The sequence below is a fragment of the Amia ocellicauda genome, chromosome 11 (genome assembly GCF_036373705.1).
Source record: "Amia ocellicauda isolate fAmiCal2 chromosome 11, fAmiCal2.hap1, whole genome shotgun sequence".
In the NCBI taxonomy this organism is placed as follows: domain Eukaryota; kingdom Metazoa; phylum Chordata; class Actinopteri; order Amiiformes; family Amiidae; genus Amia; species Amia ocellicauda.
In genome coordinates, this window is record NC_089860.1 from 5,096,515 (window position 1) to 5,117,770 (window position 21,256).

The following is a 21,256-nucleotide window of genomic DNA, read 5'->3' on the forward strand; positions in this document are numbered from 1 at the left end:
CCAGATTCTGTAATAAAACAAGGTTATCTGATGCCAATGCTAATATTTGTAGACATTCACTGCTAAGGTTAGCAAAAACTTTAAGGGAACATTCTCTGGGATTAATTACATATTTAGTTTGTAAGGATGATTGGATTTAAATTTCAAATCTGCTGCTAAAAAATATACCCATTGTATAAGATACATACAATGATGCATTTTATTTTAAATGTATATACTGCAGTTGTCATTAGGCACTTTTACACTGCCATTTCTGATCTGGATCAAATGCATCAGAAATCACGATCAGTGGTGTTGCGTTTACACTGCCATTTGATCAGGATCAACTTTCAGCCACCACAGGGGTCCTCGCATGCGTACTAGCACACAAGTCCAAACTTCATTATATGCTTATATTAAATTGGTCCATGTCAAAAACTGTCATTTTATCTCGTTACAAATTATTCTAACATTTGAAATTAAAATACAATTCTATAATTCTTGCTAAGATAAAGTAACAAGCCATTTAGTATTAGTTTTAACAATGTTATTTGTAACAAGGGACTCTTATCTGCTACACTGATGCATGTCTGTCGCCTGCCTTTAAAACACAGGTGCATTAGCACATCAGACCAAACTTAATTATATGTATGTATTAAATTAGTCTTTTAGAACACAGGGCTGTATCAAAATTTATTAATCCCCTTATGAATTATTATAACAAGTAAAACCAACACAGTTGCATATTTCTTCACAACCAAAGCATTTTAATAATATTTTATTGACAATACGGGCAGTGGAAAGTGTTCTCTTATCTGCTCCACTGATATGAAGGCTGTTTGTCTGCCCAGTCTCTAAAACACACACTGCCGCAGTACATGTCAGAACTTGAGCCGGTTGAATGTTTACACTGCCAGGATCAAATGCTATCGATGCATTGGATCCAGATCTGTACAATCTCCCTGAGAGGTAGATTTGATCCAATCGCTGAGTGTTTACACTACCATTTCTGATCCTGATCAAATGCTACCAATATTGAAACATCATTGTAATGGTCATTACACAGTATTTGCATGCCTGTATTGAAGTAAAACTGCAACTAATTATCTACTGCAATGGTTTCTAAAGCCTTTAAAGACCAAGCACTGTATAATAGTTTGGTACATGATAACTAAATAAAATTATAATAATAGCTGGCAACTACCAGCTCTTGACCAGAATGAATGAACAAACAAATACATTAACAAAATATTTTTCCTTTTGAAACAATAACATTTTCTCCTGTATGAAGATCAAGTGATGTCTTCTGTTAATCAATTATTTTGGGCAGCACAAGATGCATTTAAAGGGAAGTGGTTTGGGTTGGTATAATGTTGAGAGCTGGAATGCCTGTTTATGATGATGCTTTACAGATGTGTTTTTTCACTTTAAAACCTTTTTTCCAGTGCAAAAACACAAAGAGCCAATTGCGACTCTGCAGGTCTATTTGTCCTCGAGTACAGCTGGTTAACCAAATGATTTATGCAACACTTAAAACCATATAATTATATCAGTTCTACTGTGCTCACTTTAGGGAGATCTGATAGATTGTATACTGTTTGAGCTTGCTTATTTAAATAAAAGTGGTATTAATGATGTTCTGGTAATTTCAGCTAGCCCCCAAAAAAGCAGATTTTCTTGAACAAATCAATAGCCACAATCAGTACTTTTGTTTCTTTGTCCCCAAGATTAGACTTTAGTTGTGGTGATATGATACCTTGTAATGTGATAGTTGATCTCTCCGTTTCACCAATCTCCTTTACTGGATTCAAATTAATCATCAGATTTTGAAGTGGGCATGAACTTTACAAAATTTTAATAAAATCTTCCAAACTTAACATCTCCCAGCAGAAACCTACTAGCATCCCACTTACACAAGTACCAGTGGCAGTGTTTCCAAGTATCAGAAATACTTTACTTTAAATTGTAAGGAAAGAAAGCAATACTCTTTCGCTGGGGTACAGCATCTTGGCCAAAAAGCATTACCGATTGTAGTTGGCTGGCAAGGGTATGAGGATGGTTTCAAGACCATGAAACAAGACAACTATTTGCACTAAATGTATGGCACAATATGGTCTTATTGCAGCTTAATTGTAATCTAGTTCTCTCACTGCATTCCAATATGGTCATGTGCATTCTAATAGTGGTGCCTACAAGATCAGCTGTCATATGGACTCAAGCGGTGAATCTACTCTTCAAGCGCAGTCAAAATATTTAGTTAGCAATCATGGTTCTAGAATTAATTATGTTCTACTCTACTAGAGACTAGTATGCGATTTCCTAAACCTGAACATAAGAATCAGAGAATCTTTCAAGTTTTTATTATTTAATTAAACCTTCAATTACTCTATTACATTATTCATTTCAATTTAATTTCCTATATCATTTGTTTTTAACTCTGGTCCTGAAATAGTCAGCTGTCTTAACTAATTATTTACACAACGTACAATGGGATTAGATTAGTTAACTTTTTCAAATGATTCTCTGTCCTTGGCTTCAGAAATACCCTATAGAAGTTGATAAACAGCCTTTAATGTGTGACCCATTAATAATGACACAGGAGGGAATTACACTTTCAGACCGTGATGCTTTGTGCTCAGAATCCTGTCACTTAGTTAAGGGTTAATGCTGATTTCTAACCCTCTCTCGTACTTAAAAGAATTTAAATTGTGTGGTCTTTAGCGTGGAAAGCAACTTAAAAACCTAACAAAGTCTTCATACAAAAAAATAAAAAAATGAAAATACATAATCTTCAGGTATGCATGTTAAGTCTGGGTTCATGCCTTGAATCCATTTCCAAACTGTCCCACACTGCCTCTCACCTCTCCATGCTCCAGGGTTCTGCCTTTAGGGGTGTCTTCGGGGAGAAAGTAGAGTCTAGAGCTGGCCAGAAGGTGGTGCTGTGCCTGGTCCTCCCAGAGCAGTGTTACTTCAGCGACGCACACAGGCTCCTGCGGGCCACAGCGCACAAAATAGAACTCCCCCAGCCTCCATGTCCCCCGCCGCTGCCTGGCCTCATCACGGCAACCAAATGACTTATAGAATGCATAGGACCCTCGCAGGCAGCACGGAGCTCCCAACCACTGATGGGGAGAGGAGAAAAAAAGGAAAGATGAGTTCAAATTGTCAGTCACCCTTCCCCCACTCTTCATCCCTGTCAGCAACTACAAGATGACTGCGATGGCCTCAATAGCCCACTCTTGTACAGCACTTCCTCAGGTCCAGCTCTCAACTTCTGAACTGGATAAATATAACAATTCTCTGAAATGTTCCATTGGTACTGTATCTTGAGGTAATAGCATATTTGTTTAGCTATTGATTGAGAAAAACTAAACAGAACTACCTTAAATAAGCCTAACTGAAAAGACAATTAAAGTGGTTTTGTTCCAAACAAATTACAAGATACTGTGTCCCCCAAGAAACTGAATTTGGCACTGCCTCAAAGTTGTCTGTGAGGGCTGGCGTCTTAAACAGCATTGTAGGAAGTTGTGTTGTTGAAGACCAAATCACATACAGTCTCCTTCATACAAGAACTGAATGATATCTACTAAGTGATATTAACTGAGAAACAGCTAATAGTAATTTAAACGTTTTAAAGGATTTTATTTTTAACAGCATGCATGCAACAAGCAGAATTGATCTTACTGCTATTCCCCCTTTACAAAGTCACTAGTAAGCTATATGTTTTAAGTAGTGACATCACATTGTGTTGACTGATTGCATGTAGTTGGTCAGAAAGTAGTCCCTCCTTAAGTGTTCATGTTTTAATACTATGACAGTCCTTAACAGCTGTAAAATAAATAACCATACAACTCGCATTGTAAAAAATAATACATGGTTCATTTGTGCATTGTTGAGATTTTAATTCACTACAATATTCACTAAATTAAAAAGTAAATCCTACTGATAGGGCTAGGCCGGTAAATGGTATTCCACCTCACCGCAGTGAAAAATAATACAGTGATACAGAGAATACAGTAGGCTAATCTAACACCAGGAATCTAACACCAGAAAATACATTAGGGCATTTTTTCCTATTATATTAACCTATTTTTTTAATCATTGTGGGCTATTTTTATTTTGTTTCAGTATTTAAGTATTGTTATGCTAGGAAGTGCGTTTGCATGTATAGTTCTAGAGTCACACGCAATGGGTGCGAGTCTCACACACTGAGGCTCCACCTCACGTATGCAAAAAGATCACGCATTTCTAACAAACTATGCTACGAGCATGCCCCCAACCCCTCGCTCAAACTATGTGCAGTGCCCCCACCCTACCTCAGGCTGACCGGTTTCTGTTTTTTCAAGTGACAAATCTCACAGATTGACGTTTTGAAAACTTGAGCTATGTGGCTTTAGTCATTCTGCAACAAGTCTGCACAGTGTGAACGCATCCCATATAAACACGCCGACAGAGTGATGCTGGTAGTTCTAGTTTCTATAGGAAGCGTGCTTAGTTACAACCATGTAGCCGGAGTCATCAATAAAAAGGGGTGAGATTAAGGAGTTGAAAAGACTACAACTGCCGTGGGTAACTGCAGGATTTAATTAAAGGCTGTTTTGGAATCGTAAGACATCAATATGTATTTGATTTAAATCAAAATGAATAAGTGATCAGGTTTTAATTTATGTAACTACAAAATTGAATACTTACTGTATCTGTTATTTATGATTTATTATAGTGCTATTTGTTTTTAACACAGCTTAATAGTGTTTTCCAAAAGATACACTTGATACACTTGATGTTGTATCTTTTGTCGGTGACCTTATTGTTTGCGATTAAAAGCTCATGATGAATAGTGCATAACAAATTGACAGGTATCTTAGGCTCCATTAATGAATCGTTTTTAAAAATGGTGAAACATTGCAGCTCCGATGCGATCATCGTTAATGCCAGACAGTCACATTGGTATTTTTGGCATTCAACCTCCACACACAACACACCTGAAAGCACACAGTTTGTAACCCTTAAAAATGACATTAAAATTGATTAATTTACATATAGGCTAGTTCTTTAAAATATGCATTTGAATTAGAACCCGACCAATAGTTTTTTTGGGTCCAATACCGATAATTGAAAATTCCCTGATCACCGATATATTTGCCGATATTTACTTTTTTTTGTTAGCATGCAAAACTAACATTTTCTAAATATATATATATATATATATATATATATATATTAATTAATAGGCCTATTATTAATATCATAATAAACTGAAAAATATATAATATTGATAAACTCTGAACTTTAGAAGCAGGGCTCTACAGTGTGAGCATTTCACTCGCATTTGCAAGTAAAACTAATGTTGTGCGAGTGTGAAATACAATTTGGGCACACAGTGCGAATACAATTTTTGAACTCTATCAGGAAAGACTACATTGAAATGATTATGATAACGATATTTTATACAAATCATTATTACGGTAGCAAATGTAGGAAATGAAGTTCGGTTGTGGATTGTCCCAATTAACTGAAGGCAACGAATACTGCAAGTCCCCTGAATTATGTTTATGACAGTGCTGCAGCGGTTCATTAGGCTCACAATCCAAAGACCTACTAGCTGGCATTAGCCGTCTCGTCATTAAAACAATCTTACAGATACAATAGTACTCAGCGATAATAGGGCTGCAACAACTAATCGATAACATCGATTATTAAAATCTACTAAAATCTTAAATGTAATTCATTGCCGATTATTTGGTTCACCTGGGGCGCAGCTACAAAAAAAAAAAAAAAAACTTGAAAGATGGCAGAGGCTGCAGCTACACCCGTGGAAAGTATAGGAGCACTTTACATTGAATTTACTTTGAAGACAATTAGTTGCAACATGTGCAAAGCTGAACTCACATGGCACGAGCACGACAATGATGCAGAGCACCTTAAGAGAGAATACACTGGAGCTATAATGACAGAGGATGAAGATGCCAAAACACGGCAAATGGTGTTGCCTCTGGATCCAACACATAATTTGTAGTCTGTCATCCGAAAAGTTGTCTGTCAAGGACGGCACATTGGATCTGTTAAAACTGCACAAAGTACTCAGCTTTTCAGTTTCTTGAACTGGAGTGCGTCTCACAAGCTACGCCTGTTTCTTTACCTCCTTAACTACATTATTATACATTGTATTTCTAACGCTTTCTTATTATACCCACGTGCTACTCTCAAGCAAGAGTCAAAAGAGACACAGTAAAGACAGGCGATCCAGCAGTACAGTACATACAGACAAAGCAAGCAAGAAAACAAGCAGCTAGGTTAGCCAATAAAGGGGAGCAATAAAAAGGCAGAAAATATATTTTAAAACTTGTAAATAACAGAGATCCTTAACTTGTTCAAAAAGGTGATTAAGACATTTCTTTAAATTATCCTGTGTAGGGGCGCTTCTCAACCCTCTGGAAGTGCAAAGCACCATGGCTGTGCAATGTTACAGAAGACTCAGACTACATGATCAAACTAGTGGTATAAATATTGAATTCAAAATATAAACATATATCATTAACGGAAAATGTTTGAGTTTAGTTTTGCGTTTGCAACGGTGCTGCCGTGTGTGCATAGATTTACACAGGGACGTGCAGAGGGGGCGGGGGGGTAGGGGTGGCGTGAGCCACTGTCCCTTTTCTTTCCCCTAAGTATCCTATATACCCGACTGCCCCCCCAGACCTCACTTGGCCGGCACCTCGCCCCTGCAAACCAAAATAGGGCTACCACTTGGAATGAGCTGCCCCAATTGAAAACATTAGGGAGCTCATCCTGTCAGTCAGAAAGGAACTGTCAGAATGGGCTACCAGCTGTTTTTGAACACTCGTACAGTATTTTAACCCTTCAAAACCGAGGTAGCTCATCCTGTCGGACAGAAGAGACCCATCAGAATAGGTTACCCTGTTTTGCAACACTCATATACTGTATTGTAGCTCATCCTGTCATCTATGTGTAAATGGCAAATGAGTCACTATGTGAAATAACATGGGAAAAATCATTTTAAATGCACATAAATCTGCTGGTAATAATTATGTACATGTTCACTGTGCATGCGTACTTTCACTAGGTAGCTCATTCTGACAAGTAGCTCAGTTTGTCAGAACACCGGACAGTCTCCCAGGATAAGGCAGGGTTCTTGCACCATTTTTAAAGTCAAATTCAGTGCTTCTTAAGACCCTTTTAAGACTTCAACAAATATAATTTAAGACCAAAAAAATGTCTAAACAACGTCAATGTCAACGTCTATAGCTAGCTAGCAAACATAACGTAAACGTAAAACTTACATTAATAGCGAAGTCTCTCATTGTCTAATACTAAGTTAACCCTCAGCGGACTGACACAATTTTTCCCGTTTTTACCACTTCTACATTCAAGCTGATAAACAATATGCATTTGCTTATAAACCACGTTTATAAGTGTTTTATATCTATTTTTTCAGAACAACCTATGCTAAATGCATTTTTCATGTATACTGTACTTATAAGACAGTATGAGTAAACAATGTGCAATAAAAAAATAATTCATTTTTTAATTATTATTATTGATTTGACACCCCACACCGTAATAGTGAACAGTTTTGACACTTAGAACATGCTCTTCAAAGCCTTAGGTATTGAAATATTAATTGTATTTCAATAAACTATATACATAACACTGAAATAATGCACCTTTTTTGCAAACTGACCCAGGAGAACAATGAAATTCTGTTTTCCCTGAGTTATTCAGGTCCCTCAGACATGTCACTGAGCAAAGCTGGGCCTCTTCAGGAAGTGGCAGAGGGGCACCTGGCATCTTGTTATATATTCTGCTTACCTCACAATCTTGACCAGCTTCTGTTTTCCATTGCTGGAAAAAAAAATCTAATTGTTTCTTTTTTACTTTATTGCACATTGTCCACTTATATGCAATATAATAATATATACTGTATTATAAGTACATAATACATGCATAGCTGAAGCTGATCAGAATCCATAGATACCACATCAGTAGCATCTATAATAGCTGAGATATGAGCTGAATTGTATAAGCCCCTCTCCCCTTCCTCCACCTTCTCTGGCGGTGCTCAGTCTGTAACGCGACACTGATCAGCTGCTGAGACAGGGTTTTTTGGATTGGCTAGTAAAGGCAGATCTCCATGGCACATGACACATAGTAACATCCTCTCCATTGGGCAATTCCAGCCCCATGTGCTGCTTTGCGAACTGAATTTCTAAAACCAGGAAGTACGCGATGTAAACAGACCGCACATGACTCTTTTCAGCAGAACCTCAGCTACGCAGCTTAAAAAAACCATGTCTTTATCTCAAATCGTTTCTCAGATATTTAACACTTTGTAATTGATGCCCGAATTTTGGGCGGATCCACCTAAGTCGTCCTTTAATCAAACAAATACACGCTAATTAGACATTTTACCTACCGTGCCACTGTGCGTGACAGTTTTCCCATCAGCCTTAAATGCACCATCTGCAAATTTAATACCTACAGCAAATTTACGGTAAATTTAAGACAATTTATGACCTTAATTTCCCAGATTTTATTTTAAGACTTTTTAAGGAGCCGCGGGAACCCAGTAAGGGCGTCTGCCAAGAAATAAATAACACCGGCACTCACCTCCCCCGGAACGAATTGCCCCTTTTTGGTTTGAGCCATTAGTTTTTCATTTGACCATTAAATATGTACCGTTTATTTACTCTTTTTTGTGTGTGTGTGTGTGTGCCACTAAATTTTGGACTGTGCCGCTAAAATTGAAAAATTTAGGGGCACAGTGCTAATAAATAAAAAGGTTAGCATAGAGCCCTGAGAAAGGAGTCTTTTTATTGTAGTTAACCCAAATTTTAAGGTTACCATTTTCCGGTGTCTTTAGTATTTACTACTTTCAGTATAGTTATATTTTGTTATGTTACTGAACACCAGGATATTTTAAATCAAGGGGTTTACACCAGTTCGCTATTTCTGACACTTTTCCCTGCATCGAATAAAATACAAATTACAAAGTTTACATGTATACATCGCTGCACATACAGTTTATTATGAATAAGGTGGTTTTACTGGAAGGTTAACATTTTTCATGCAAGTAAAATCAATATAAACCATTATTATTATTATAATTTCTTGGCAGACGCCCTTATCCAGGGTGACTTACAACATAAGTGCAAACAAAGTGCAAAAATACAGAGAAGTACAAGGCATCAATCATTACAAATTCTACTTAAACCATGTGCTTGTAAAACAATAAAAATAGGATTACTGTTTGAGAACTTATTTTAAACTACAAGGGGATGTTTTATTTTGTTTCTAAGGATTATCTGTAAAAAAAAAAAAAAGATTTTCATTCAAATCTATACACTAGTAGATAATGTGACATCATCTATAAATTATGCAAATCATCACCAACGAAGCTACGAACCTTCGTTCGTAATGTGTTCCGAACCATTGAAGGTAAAAATTCACCTTTCAGGACAGCCCTATTATTAATATTTTCTTTTTTGGATTTGTGTAGTAACTAGTTCTACTGTTTGATTGAACAATAAGAATCTTCCTACTTATTCAGAATAGCAGAACAAAGCCACCCCCCCCCCAAAAAAAAAACTGTCAAAGGCACAACCCTACCTACTAGTAGTTTTAAAGCTGAATTGCAGTTAAAGAAGGTATGAATCACAATGGTGAACATGAAGTCTCCACATAATGTCCCTCATGATCAAATGGAAAACCTTTTCATTTTTCAAGTCAAATTAAAAATCTGGTGCTGAAACTCTAGAGTGAAGTACGTTTGCTAGTATTTTCCTATCGGTAGGTGCGTACAGTTAACGATAGAATGGCAGGTGTTTGTTTACGTCTATGTTTCTGTATCCATTACAAATTTTAGCTGAATACAAGTAAGGGTATTTGAATTCCACTTGTATCTGAACGGGTTTTATTTGAAAACATTGGGTTAAGAGATGAGCAGTTGGCTTCCTTTTAAATCATCACCGCAATCACCTTATCCAAGTTCCAGCAGGCCTCTCAAGATGAAGATATGGACCCCATCCACACTTATGAGTTAAGGTGGCCCTGGGCCGGGTGAAAACTAGTTCAGCTTTTTGACATGGCCTAAATCTTTTGAGGCGACCTAAATGTAATCTGAACACGCCGAGTGAAAAGTGTCAGTGTGTGACACACTCGAGTCTCTGGAGGCATGGTTTGAGTTGCATGATTCAAAGGAGACGCCGCTTCTTGCCAATGCAAAAATAAACTAGCACCAAAAAAGCTTACATGACTTCAAACTATTTTCTCTATATTGTTTGAATTTCACTCAATTATATTGATCTATCGCCATAAATGTACTGATACATTTCGCTAGCTCACGTTATATACACGAAAAAGCTGAGCCGAGTAGTACAACGATGCAGAAATTAAAGCACTGTTTACAATAGGGCTGAACGATTAATCGAAATCGAATCGCAATTTGAAACATTGCGATTAGCTAATCGCAAAGGCTGTGATGTGGATGCGATATGAAAAATATGCAGCGAGTCTGTCCCAGAGCAAAAGCATGACTGTGCTCTTTGTGTGGCAGTCTTACTAACCAATAGAGTGAGCGCACCTCCGTCCTGCCCAATCAGCGCTGCCCAGCCAACTGCGTGCACGCCCACCATTAACAAACAAACAGCAAAGTGCGGTGCAGTGGGATTATGGCGTCTGCAGAGTCACAGCGATCATAAGGCGCATTAATACCAAAGACAAACAGCACTTCGGTAATATGGGATTATTTCGTCTTCAAAAAGTGACCGACACCGAACAGAAAAGGTCATTTGCAAGAGCTGTGCGGAATTGTTGCCACAACACGCGGGAATACAGCTCACTTGCACCAGCACTGGAAACAGCGCCACGGTGGCTATTTGAGGAGTGCGTTGCTAAAAATCGACAAAGTCCTGCCAGTGTCACTCAGTCTAGCAGCGAGCAACAGCAAAGTACAATTTCAGAGTTGTTTGCGGCTGTTACACCATCTGAAAAGACCTCATGAAGGCACCAGGAGATCACTAACGCCATAACCCACTACCTCGCTAAAGACATAGTGCCTTTTAATGAAGTGACCAAAGAGGGGTTTAAAAAGCTCATCCGAGCGCTGGACAGGAGTACAATCCCTCTCGCACATATTAGCCGAGTTGCAATCCCACAGATCTGTGCATTGAATGCAGGAATAAAGTTGAGAGGAATTGACACACATGGAATATGACACCACAAAAGCAGACTTGTGGTCAAGCAGGACGAGCGACCGCATCTTATCTCACTGTGCACTTTATCAATGCAGATCCGTTGTCTGCGAACAGCAACTTCCCTGTAGACCACACGGGACACAATATTGCCCATGGACTAAGGCAGTGTTTATGCTTGTTTGTTATCTTTAAGTGTTGCTTTTGTCTTTTAGATGTTATTGTTTGAATATAATCACTTTGAGGTTAATTGTTTGTATAACTTAATTACCTGCTTTATGATTTTATATTTCACTTATTGCATTGCTTTCTGTGAAGCACTCTGCTCGTTAAAAAAAATATATACAAGTTTTTAATTATTATTGTTGTTAATTACATTAAGTCTGGGAAATGCAAAACTGTACCATCCCCACACCCCCCCCCCCCCCGCTCCTACAGCTCGGGACTATTAGCTCAGATCAAAATTGGCCCGAGGTCACACCTAGTGGCCGACCCCTGTACTAGACTACAAGTCAGTGGAGGGTCTACAGTTAAAGGCATGTTGTTCTCTAATTTAGAGTGTGTGCTGCACACTATTGAGAATATTGAGCTGAAGCTTGACTTTACAAAATTAAATCGCAAATCAAATCGCAATCGCAATATCTGTCAGAAAAATCGCAATTAGATATTTTCCCCAAATCGCCCAGCCCTAGTTTACAATGTGGATGGAAGAAACTGAAGGAAGTATACAAGCGCTGCTGTCTATGAGCATATAACTATAGAAGCGATCATAGGCTTCTTTCAATGGGTATCACTCACCCGACCAAGTTAAAAGGAAAATATAAATGCAAAGAGCAGACAAAAAAAAAAAAAAAAAAAGTGTATGACAACAAACAAAGTGGATCCAGAGAAAAGGTTGCACGTTTTTCCAAGGAACTCAGAAAAAGTACTGAGCAGCACAGTTTGGATTCCATGGGACACCGACACTTTGACGTACTAATACTATAATATAGTCTATACTGTGTATGCGTGTATGTAATACACATTTCAAATTATAAATCTCAATAGGCTATTGATAACTAATGCATACGATTTTTTGTGATTTAATGTAGATGTCCTACTAAATGTGCTTCACTTCCGGGTGAATTGTATAACAGCACTTTTAGACTTGTAGAACTTGAAGATAGAAATTTGAAAAGGGAAATATTGGATTGAACCAGCCAATATAATTTTTTAATTATATTAGAAAGCTTCAGCTGCAAAGGGTTTAGATTACTTTCAAAGAAAATAAAAAGCGATCAATATATCAATATTAATAAGTTGTGATATAAACGCATCACATACACCTGTAAGCATACCTAATGTCATGTGTAACTGGTATGTTTGAGCAGATTTAATTCCCGGCATGCATTTCGTTTAGGCCTCATTTTTAGCTGTATATGTAGACGTGGCCGAAAGTATTGGTACCCTTCCACTTTTTTTTTTTTTTTTTTTAAAGAAAAGTCCCAACTTTCTCTGAACCAAGTAGAAATTGATAAAAGTATTTGGTATCCACCCTTCTTTATTTCACATTCAATAGAACAGAAACTTTGCTTTTGATGTATGATGTAACATAGTACTTGAAATAGTAAAACAAATTAAATAGGCAAGGACAAAGATATTGGGACCCTTAACCTAATATTTCGTTCCACAGCCTTTAGAGACAATAACTGCAACCTAGTGCTGTCTGTAGCCCCGAGTGAGATTTCTACACTTCTACACTCGACTGGTAGTTTGGCCCACTCTTCTTAAAATGCTCCAGTTCTCTCAGGATTGATGGGTGCCTTTTCCCAACTGCAAGTTTCAGCTCTTTCCACAGATGTTCGATGGGATTTAGATCAGGACTCATAGAAGGCCACTTCGGAAGGGTCCAATGTTTTCTTCTCATCCATTCTTGGGTGCTTTTTGAGGTATGTTTCGGGTCATTATCCTGCTGGAGGACCCATGACCTGTGACCAAGACACAGCTTTCTGACACTGGGCTGTACATCTCGGTCCAAAATGCCTTGATAGTCTTCCGATTTCATCGTGCCCTGCACAGATTCAAGGCACCCAGTGCCAGAGGCAGCAAAGCAAAACATCACCGAGCCTCCTCCGTGTTTCATGGTACAGATAGTGTCCTTTTCTTTGAATGCTTAATTTTTTCCCCCTGTAAACATGGAGTTGTTGGGATTAACCAAAAAGCTCTACTTTTGTTTTGTCTGTCCAAAGGACATTCTTCCAGAAAGACTGTGGCTTGTTCACATGCATTTTGGCAAACTCCAGTCAGGCTTTTTTGCATTTCTCTCTTAGAAGTGGGGTCTTCCTTGGTCTTCTACCATGGAGTCCATTTTCATTCAGACAGCGACAGATTTAGCCTGACAGCCTTGAAACCGTTGCACCTTGAGCATTGGCTCGGATCTGTTCTCTTCATTCTTGGGGCAATTGTCCTCTTACATAAAACATCCAGGGATGTTGGCTTCAGTCCCATGGGCCTTAAACTTCTTAACAAGCTCTTTAGAGAGGATCTTTGTTGACCATGCTTGGCTATTCCCTTCTTTCTAACCTCCCCTTTTCCATGTTCTGTGTGATACACACAGTAACACAAAACAGCAGAGTGAGTACTTTTATTAATTTAAACTGGCTAAATGAGTGATAATGCGATTGAAGACACCTGTGTTTCTAATTAAAAGAGAATGGTCTACTTGAGGTATCACTACAATACAATTATTTCATATAACTTCTAAAGGGTATCAATAATATTGTCCAAGCCATTTTAGAATGTCTTTATAGACTAAGCAAGAATTCAGTTATTTTCACAGCTTTCTTCTTTTGTTCCAAAGCAAACCAAAGACATGCATGTAAGGATGACAAAAGATCTTTAAATTTCAACACTTTTCAGGAATTGTGAATTGTGCATTATTAGAATAAAATACAAAGGGTACCAATACTTTCAGTCACGTCTGTAGGCCTCCTAAAACCTCAACTGTGAACGGGGTCAGAAAAAAAGCCAGACTAAATTTGAGGCAGCCCAGGGCCGGTCTAATAAGTGTGAACAGGGTCATGGAGACCTGCTTTCTTGAATGCCAGACCCCTTGTTTGATTTAGGTGCCCGCTTCCCTTGGCTTGGAAACTGGAAGCCCGATAACTAGCTAGAACTCAAGATTCTTTGTTTAAATCCAACTAAACCTAACAGTCCAATGAGAATATTATAGTTCATCTTCATTGCCTGGTAATAAAATACACAAAAATACATAAATACATAGCCTACATAATCTCCTGAGAGGTGCATTAAGTCTTGTGTTCAAAAGACATGACAGCTATTTTAACATTGTAATTAAATATCTGCTGTTTGTTTCCCCCTCCAACTCTTTCAAAAATATTTTCTGCGTTGTTTAATCAGAACTTGAGCTTAGCAATTGAGCAACAGAGGGCAGGCAGTTCTCCATTGTTGTTTACTTCTGGTTTGGTAACAGGAGGTATTGTTTCCATTATAGAAAAAAAAGGGAGTTGATTGAGTACATTATTTTAAATCCCCCGTCACCCTCCGCCTGTCACTTTTAATGTGCATTCCTTTTTCCAACAGTGCCATTTCTGATCATATCACAGACACCCTCTCACAGCAGCAGGTTCTCCTTGAATATCATTATTGTTCAGACATACAGAGCCTTGCACAAAGTAATGGCATTAGCACAAAAAACACACAAACACTACTTATATTTCAAACGAGCTGCATTGTAGTTACTTAGCACTTATAACAACCTGAAAATAAAATCCTAATATTTCAAAAGGATTATGGTGCATCCCTAGTACTGAACTGCATTTTCTGCTTTACCAAACAATATTTGCAGTCCTCTGGATAACAATAATTTATAATTGGTCTTCTCTGAAATTTCACTTTTTATTAAATTAACTGACTAGTCATTAGGACACTCAAGATGCTCTTAGTAAAGACAATGTAAAGATTTACCAAAGGCTGGATTTAATCACAGTAAAAGACTATACCATCACCCCCCCTAAAGTTCATGAACTAAATCCCAGGTCCTCAATACTATCCTGGATTCTTGTTTTTCAATGTTTTTATTTTAAAAACATTATTGAACTCTACAACACCACAGGTCTTTTCCATCTGGTACAACAGAGATGAAGATCTCATCTGCTCACAGCCATTAGTCAGGTAAGTGAATATTAAAATTTTCCACAACTAAACTTGCAGAAGTTGCATTGAATGTTTGCAACTCCTAGTAACTATATTGTATCAATATTTTTAAGCAAAACAAAGGCAGACTCAAGAGCAGAGTCATTGATCCATAACTTAGATAATCATTTTTCAGGTCTTGAAAAAGACAAATTGCTTATGAACAAAATATTCCACATAAAATATGGAGCACTGTATTTTTTTTTTTTTAGAGATATCCAATAAATAAATAGCCTAAGCTATATAAATAATGAAATCTTATATAAACCCTACATGATAACTATATCATGTTAATCAGACATAAGGAAAATGTGCACATTAATATTAACAAATACATAAAATGGTATATCAATTACAAATAATTACCTAAAATAAATGTTGGCAAAGTGCAAAGTGTGTGTGCATTTCACGTGAATTCAAACGTGGAACTAAACCAGTCTGTACACGTCAGAGCAATGAATGATGTTCACCTGAACTCGTCAAGACAATCAAGATAATAACTTAAAGTATGGATCTGTTTTAAACAAAAACCTTTACATTCATTAATCTCAGTGGTAATAGAACAGCAATGTAATCTAAGAGGAAGTGAAATTGCTTATACAGCGAGCTGCTAGTTTAGGTGACCTTGGGACTTCCATCATCAAGAGCTTTTAATAAAATAAATATTGCCTAAAATCATTTCACTTAAATCAACATACCTTTTAATATGATAAACACATTGCCTAAACAACCAATTATTCGTTGTGTGATTGAAAGCGTATTTAATATCAAAAAACGAAATAAAGTTTTAATGTAAATAAAATGTCTACTGTAAACTACATTTGGCTGTGTAAAATACAAAAAGCGAAGGCTAACAGCATCAAATTTTCTGCAAGCATAATTTAATGTAATTGTTTAATAGGAGGTGCTAATCCAGTAATCTTAACTACAAGTACAAAGTACAGTAAATTATTCCTCCACACTTAGTTGCATTCCTGCCAACTCTAGATACACAAGGGAAGTACAGTCTGAGAAACTACATTAAGAACTCAAGAGAAAAAGCCGGCCATTTATGTAATAAATCAAATGCTCCACCTAGTTATGATACCAAACGTTATATATATTTTTAAAAAAAAACTTTAATTGGAGGGATAATTTCAAATACATTGATATATATGTATAGGAAAAAGTACAGATTAGCATTTTTAATCGATTCTTAAAAACTATTACAAAGGTAGCAAAACAAACAAACAAAAAACATCAGATTAACCTAAAATAGTTTTACATTATTCTTGAAGTTGTCTCATGTGTAAGTGTGGGGGTTGGGGGGGAAGAATGAGGAGCAAGTCGACACGACACACAAAAGAAATTATTAATCATTAACCAAAAATATCGAAATATTGCTTTTTGTCATTTAAAAATACACGGCGTATTAATTTTAATTTCGTTACACGATTAGCTTTGAATAATTTAGTTGAGCCGGTCATTTCCAAACAACAAAAGAAGAAAAAGTTTTCCCCCTCAGTATTCATCGAAGTTTTAAATTTCAAAATGTGTTGTGAACAATCAATCTCGAAATATGCCAAACAACCTGAAACTGTTTTTCTGGAGATCCAAAGCACGGACATCGATTAAAAACGACCCGGCTTCACAATGGAATTGATTCGTTGTCGACTGGTTAAAACGGCGAGATTTAAAACAAACTTCTACCCTGATTTATTTCAAAATAATATAAACCGGGTATTGGTTTTACCTGGATCGCATTCTGCTCCATTGCTGGCCAACATTCCCTCATTCCCCCTCCAGAGGCTCCTCTCGGATTACACAGCCGGGTCCTCACCGGGACGCACAAACAAATGCCACAGGGAAAAAGCCTTCTCTCTTTTTTTGTTAAAATAGGACAGGATCTAGGTGTGGCCAAACTCAGCTTGCCGAAGTACAAGTTACTGTAAATACCGAGGAACATGGATATCATATATTTCTTTTTTCAACACTTTTTTATTTTACTTTTACTGTCATGCGATGCATGCAGTGTCTTGATTTCTGTTGTAAAACTGAAAACATGAACTTCATGTTGACGGAATTCGTAAATTGTACAAAAAAAAAAAAGTAATGTAAAGACTAGGTTTTTGGGGAACGAGCATGCGTAGAAAAACCGTCTTATCCAAAGTTTGCAAGTGCAAATTTGTTTCTCTATGGCTAACATGGGAAAGCGAAACATAGATGATAATGTTTTAAATCTTCAAACCGACCGGACTAGATGATATTTAAAGTGTAAAGCTACACACAACGCACCCTGGCATCTGTGTTAGAGAGGCAATACATTCTTTTGTAATTCATGAAACTCAGTAACAAAAGCAACCAAAAAAATCCACGTACTTCAGAAACCTAGATCAATGTACTGTTCTAAACGGTTGAAAGTTTACTGCCCATAAAAATCGTGTTTATAAAGAAAAATATATATCAATAAAGACAAAATAGCATTAGTAAGCGCCACGTTTTACGTTGTATCAGTGGACGGAGCACGTGTTGATTTTTTTTAGGTCGTTTGTTAATCCTTTACAATTTCTGAGGGTATACAGCAATTCTATTTACATTCAATTTCAACGATATAAAAATAACATGTAATTTTCCATGATAACTACACAAATTAGAGAAAAATAGCAAATTTAAGTTATCGCCTCCATTTCCTCAGGGAAATGGAACATCAATTAAAATAAATAAGGATCTACATTATGTTAATGTTTGTATAAATACATGCATAATCAACACTATATATATATAAGGAAATGTATACATTTTACTAGATTGATTTTACCACATTATTTCTGTTAACACTGAATATTATGGGATGCATTATTATTATTATTATTATTATTATTATTATTATTATTATAAATACAATATACAGTATACTACTGTTACAGCTTTGAAAAAATATAATTTCCACTAGGGGGTAGTCCATGTATGTTATCTGGTAGCATTCAAATAATACCATTTGAGACCCATATGTATGTACTTAATCATATAGAAGTATATAGAAGAACTGCACCATAGAAAGAAACAATACAAATTGTGCCCTACCTGATTGTCAGAGAACAACAGTAAATTATTTATTATGTCTGGAAGTTGATTGGTTTGTTTGGAAGTTTGTCTATTTATATGAATGAATAGCCACATTAATTACATAGCTGATAAATGTCAGTTCAAAATTAATAAATCTGAATTTACTACTCTGGCTAAAATGTCGGATGAATGGACAAATCGATGAATTTCCCAATGAACAGACGGGCATTTTTGGCACAAATGGTGCTCCATAGAAAACAGTCCCTACATTGCATAATGAGCTCTGTCTAATACAGTTCATGACATGCAGAGGTAGAATGGTGTCATTACATTTGGTGACATAATGTACAGTCACTTCCAAATGTATTGGCACTCTTGATAAAGATGAGTAAAAACGGTTATATTAAATAAATAAAACATGGTTTATGCTCAATATAGAGCTTTCAAATGCATCTTGCCTCAACAAATAGTGATGAAGATAATTCAGGAGGCAAAGATGAATCCAAGGGTCACAGATGGAGAATTACACGCCACATCCATGACAATAGTCTGTTTGGAAGGGTTGCCAGAAAAAAGCCTTTATTGAGAAAAGACAGCAAATGTAAGCACCTGGAGTTTGTGAAATGGCATTGGCATTTGGATTGGAAATGGGTGCTTTGCTTAGATGTGACAAAAGTAGAGCTTTTTGGCCATACACATTATCAGTGGGTTTGGCATCGAAATAAGGATGTGTATGCAGAAATCAACATTATACCTACTTTTTGGTGGTGGATCTTTGATGTTTTGGGGCTGTTTTGCTTCCATGCAAATACAATGCACTAGTTATACCTCATCTGGAATACTGTGTACAGTTCTGGGCTCCACACTTCAAAAAAGATATCGCTGCTCTAGAGGCAGTTCAGAGGAGAGCAACCAGACTTATTCCAGGTCTATTCAAGGGAATGTCCTACTGAGAGACTGAGGGAACTGAACCTTTTCACCCTGAAACAGAGGAAACTATGTGGGGACTTGATTCAAGTCTTCAAAATCATGAAAGGCATTGACATCAAACCAGAGGAGCTTTTCCAGATCAGCAGGGACACACAGACTGGGGGACACAAATGGAAATTGGGCTTCAAGGCATTCAAAACGGAAAACAGGAAACACTTCACACAGAGAGTTGACACAATCTGGAACAAACTCCCCAGCGATGTGGTTGAAGCGACAATTTGGGAACATTCAAAAATAGACTGAATAGGATCCTTGGATCATTTAGTTTATAATTGACACCAAATGAGCACAATGGCGAATGGCGAATGGGCTCCTCATCTTTGTAAACTTTCTTATGTTTCTAAGTGCAAGGAGGCTGAAACTTGGCTTAGGGCTGTGCGATATGACGATATATATCTTGTGACGATAGAAAAAGGTCTATCGTTTCATATTATGCTCTATCGTTTATATCGATGTGTCGCAAATCCCACTCTTTACGGCAGTATTTTTCGTCATTTGGACAACGCTTTACGTTCTCCCCGGTTCTTCCACATGTGTCGGATGCAGGTGAGAAATGTGCATCAGAAACCCCCCACTCCTGTTAATTTAGATTGATTTCATTTGTGTAAAATTAAATCATAATAAAGCTGGTTTTCATTTTAATACATTGGCAAGCAATGCAAACACATGCAGAAAGTTTCATTATGACGGTGAAGTGGAGCAACAGTTTATTATTATTATTATTATTATTATTATTATTATTATTATTATTATTATTATTATAACTATTTTGTATTAACATGTGCTGTACAGCTAAGTAGAATCACGAAGAAATGTCCCTGTCTAGCAGATGTTAATGCTCCACTATAAACCCGGCTGTGGTAAATCTACCTGAATCTATACCTTTTACAGCGCATGTGTTGCGTGATTACTATTACTTGTGTTATTATTGTTATGTGACAGTAAATCATACTGTGTATTTCTGTACATATTTATCCCATAACAACATAACACACGTAATAGTAATCAATAATCACACAACACTTGCGCTGTAATGTGTTGTATTCTGCATATATTTACCATGACAGCCTGCGTTATTTGTTCATTTTGCATATTTAATGATTAAATAAAGACTTGTTGTTTAAATGTCTTTGGTCTTATTTTGTAGCTTGATTGGATAAAAACAAGAAATATCAAGATATATATTGTGTATCGCCCAAACTTCTAAAAAGATCGAGATATTATTTTTAAGTCATATCGCCCAGCCCTAACTTGGCTGCAAATTGATCTTCCAGCAAGACAATGACTCCAAACACACATCAAAATCCACAAAGAAATTAAATTGAATACAGAATCTCAGGACTTTACTCCCATTTAAAACCTGTGGTTTGAATTGAAGAAAGAAGTCCATAAGCACAGACCAAAGGATATCAAGGATCTGGAAAGATACCTTCCAATGTGTTCATAAATTTTTTTAGAAAAAGGATCAGTGCTGTTATCCTTGCAAGGGGAGGGTGCACAAAGTACAGAAAACAAGAGTGTCCATAATTGTGAAACTTTATTTTTTTTGGTTGATTCCCTTGGATCATTAATAAATATATACCACGTTGGAAAATTACAAAATAACTTTTTACCTGTGTTGTTTATTTTATACAGCCCCTTTTGCTCAGCTTTATCAAGGGTGCCAATAATTTTGGAGGTGACTGTATGTGGGTATATGATTCACATTGTTTTGTATGCAAGTCTGTCACATTTCTGTTATAGTATACAATGTGATCTTACACTGACAGTAAGTACGATTTATAGGCTATCAAAATTTTCTTGATCCCACAAGTCATTTCACATTGGTTGACAGTGTA

General features: G+C 36.8%; 1 protein-coding gene across 1 annotated transcript in view; it reads right to left on the bottom strand.

Annotated features, from left to right (window-relative positions):
• Positions 1 to 17,234, bottom strand: part of LOC136762852 (uncharacterized) — a 43,881-nt gene extending 26,647 nt beyond the window's left edge. Inside the window, exons 1-2 of the mRNA XM_066716426.1 lie at positions 17,116 to 17,234; positions 2,841 to 3,101 (exon numbers count right to left, since the gene is read on the bottom strand). Of these exons, the coding sequence (XP_066572523.1) occupies positions 2,841 to 3,101; positions 17,116 to 17,157 (303 nt within the window). The 5' untranslated portion in view covers positions 17,158 to 17,234. The remainder of the gene's footprint in view (positions 1 to 2,840; positions 3,102 to 17,115) is intronic.
• Between the last annotated feature and the right edge of the window lie 4,022 nt (positions 17,235 to 21,256).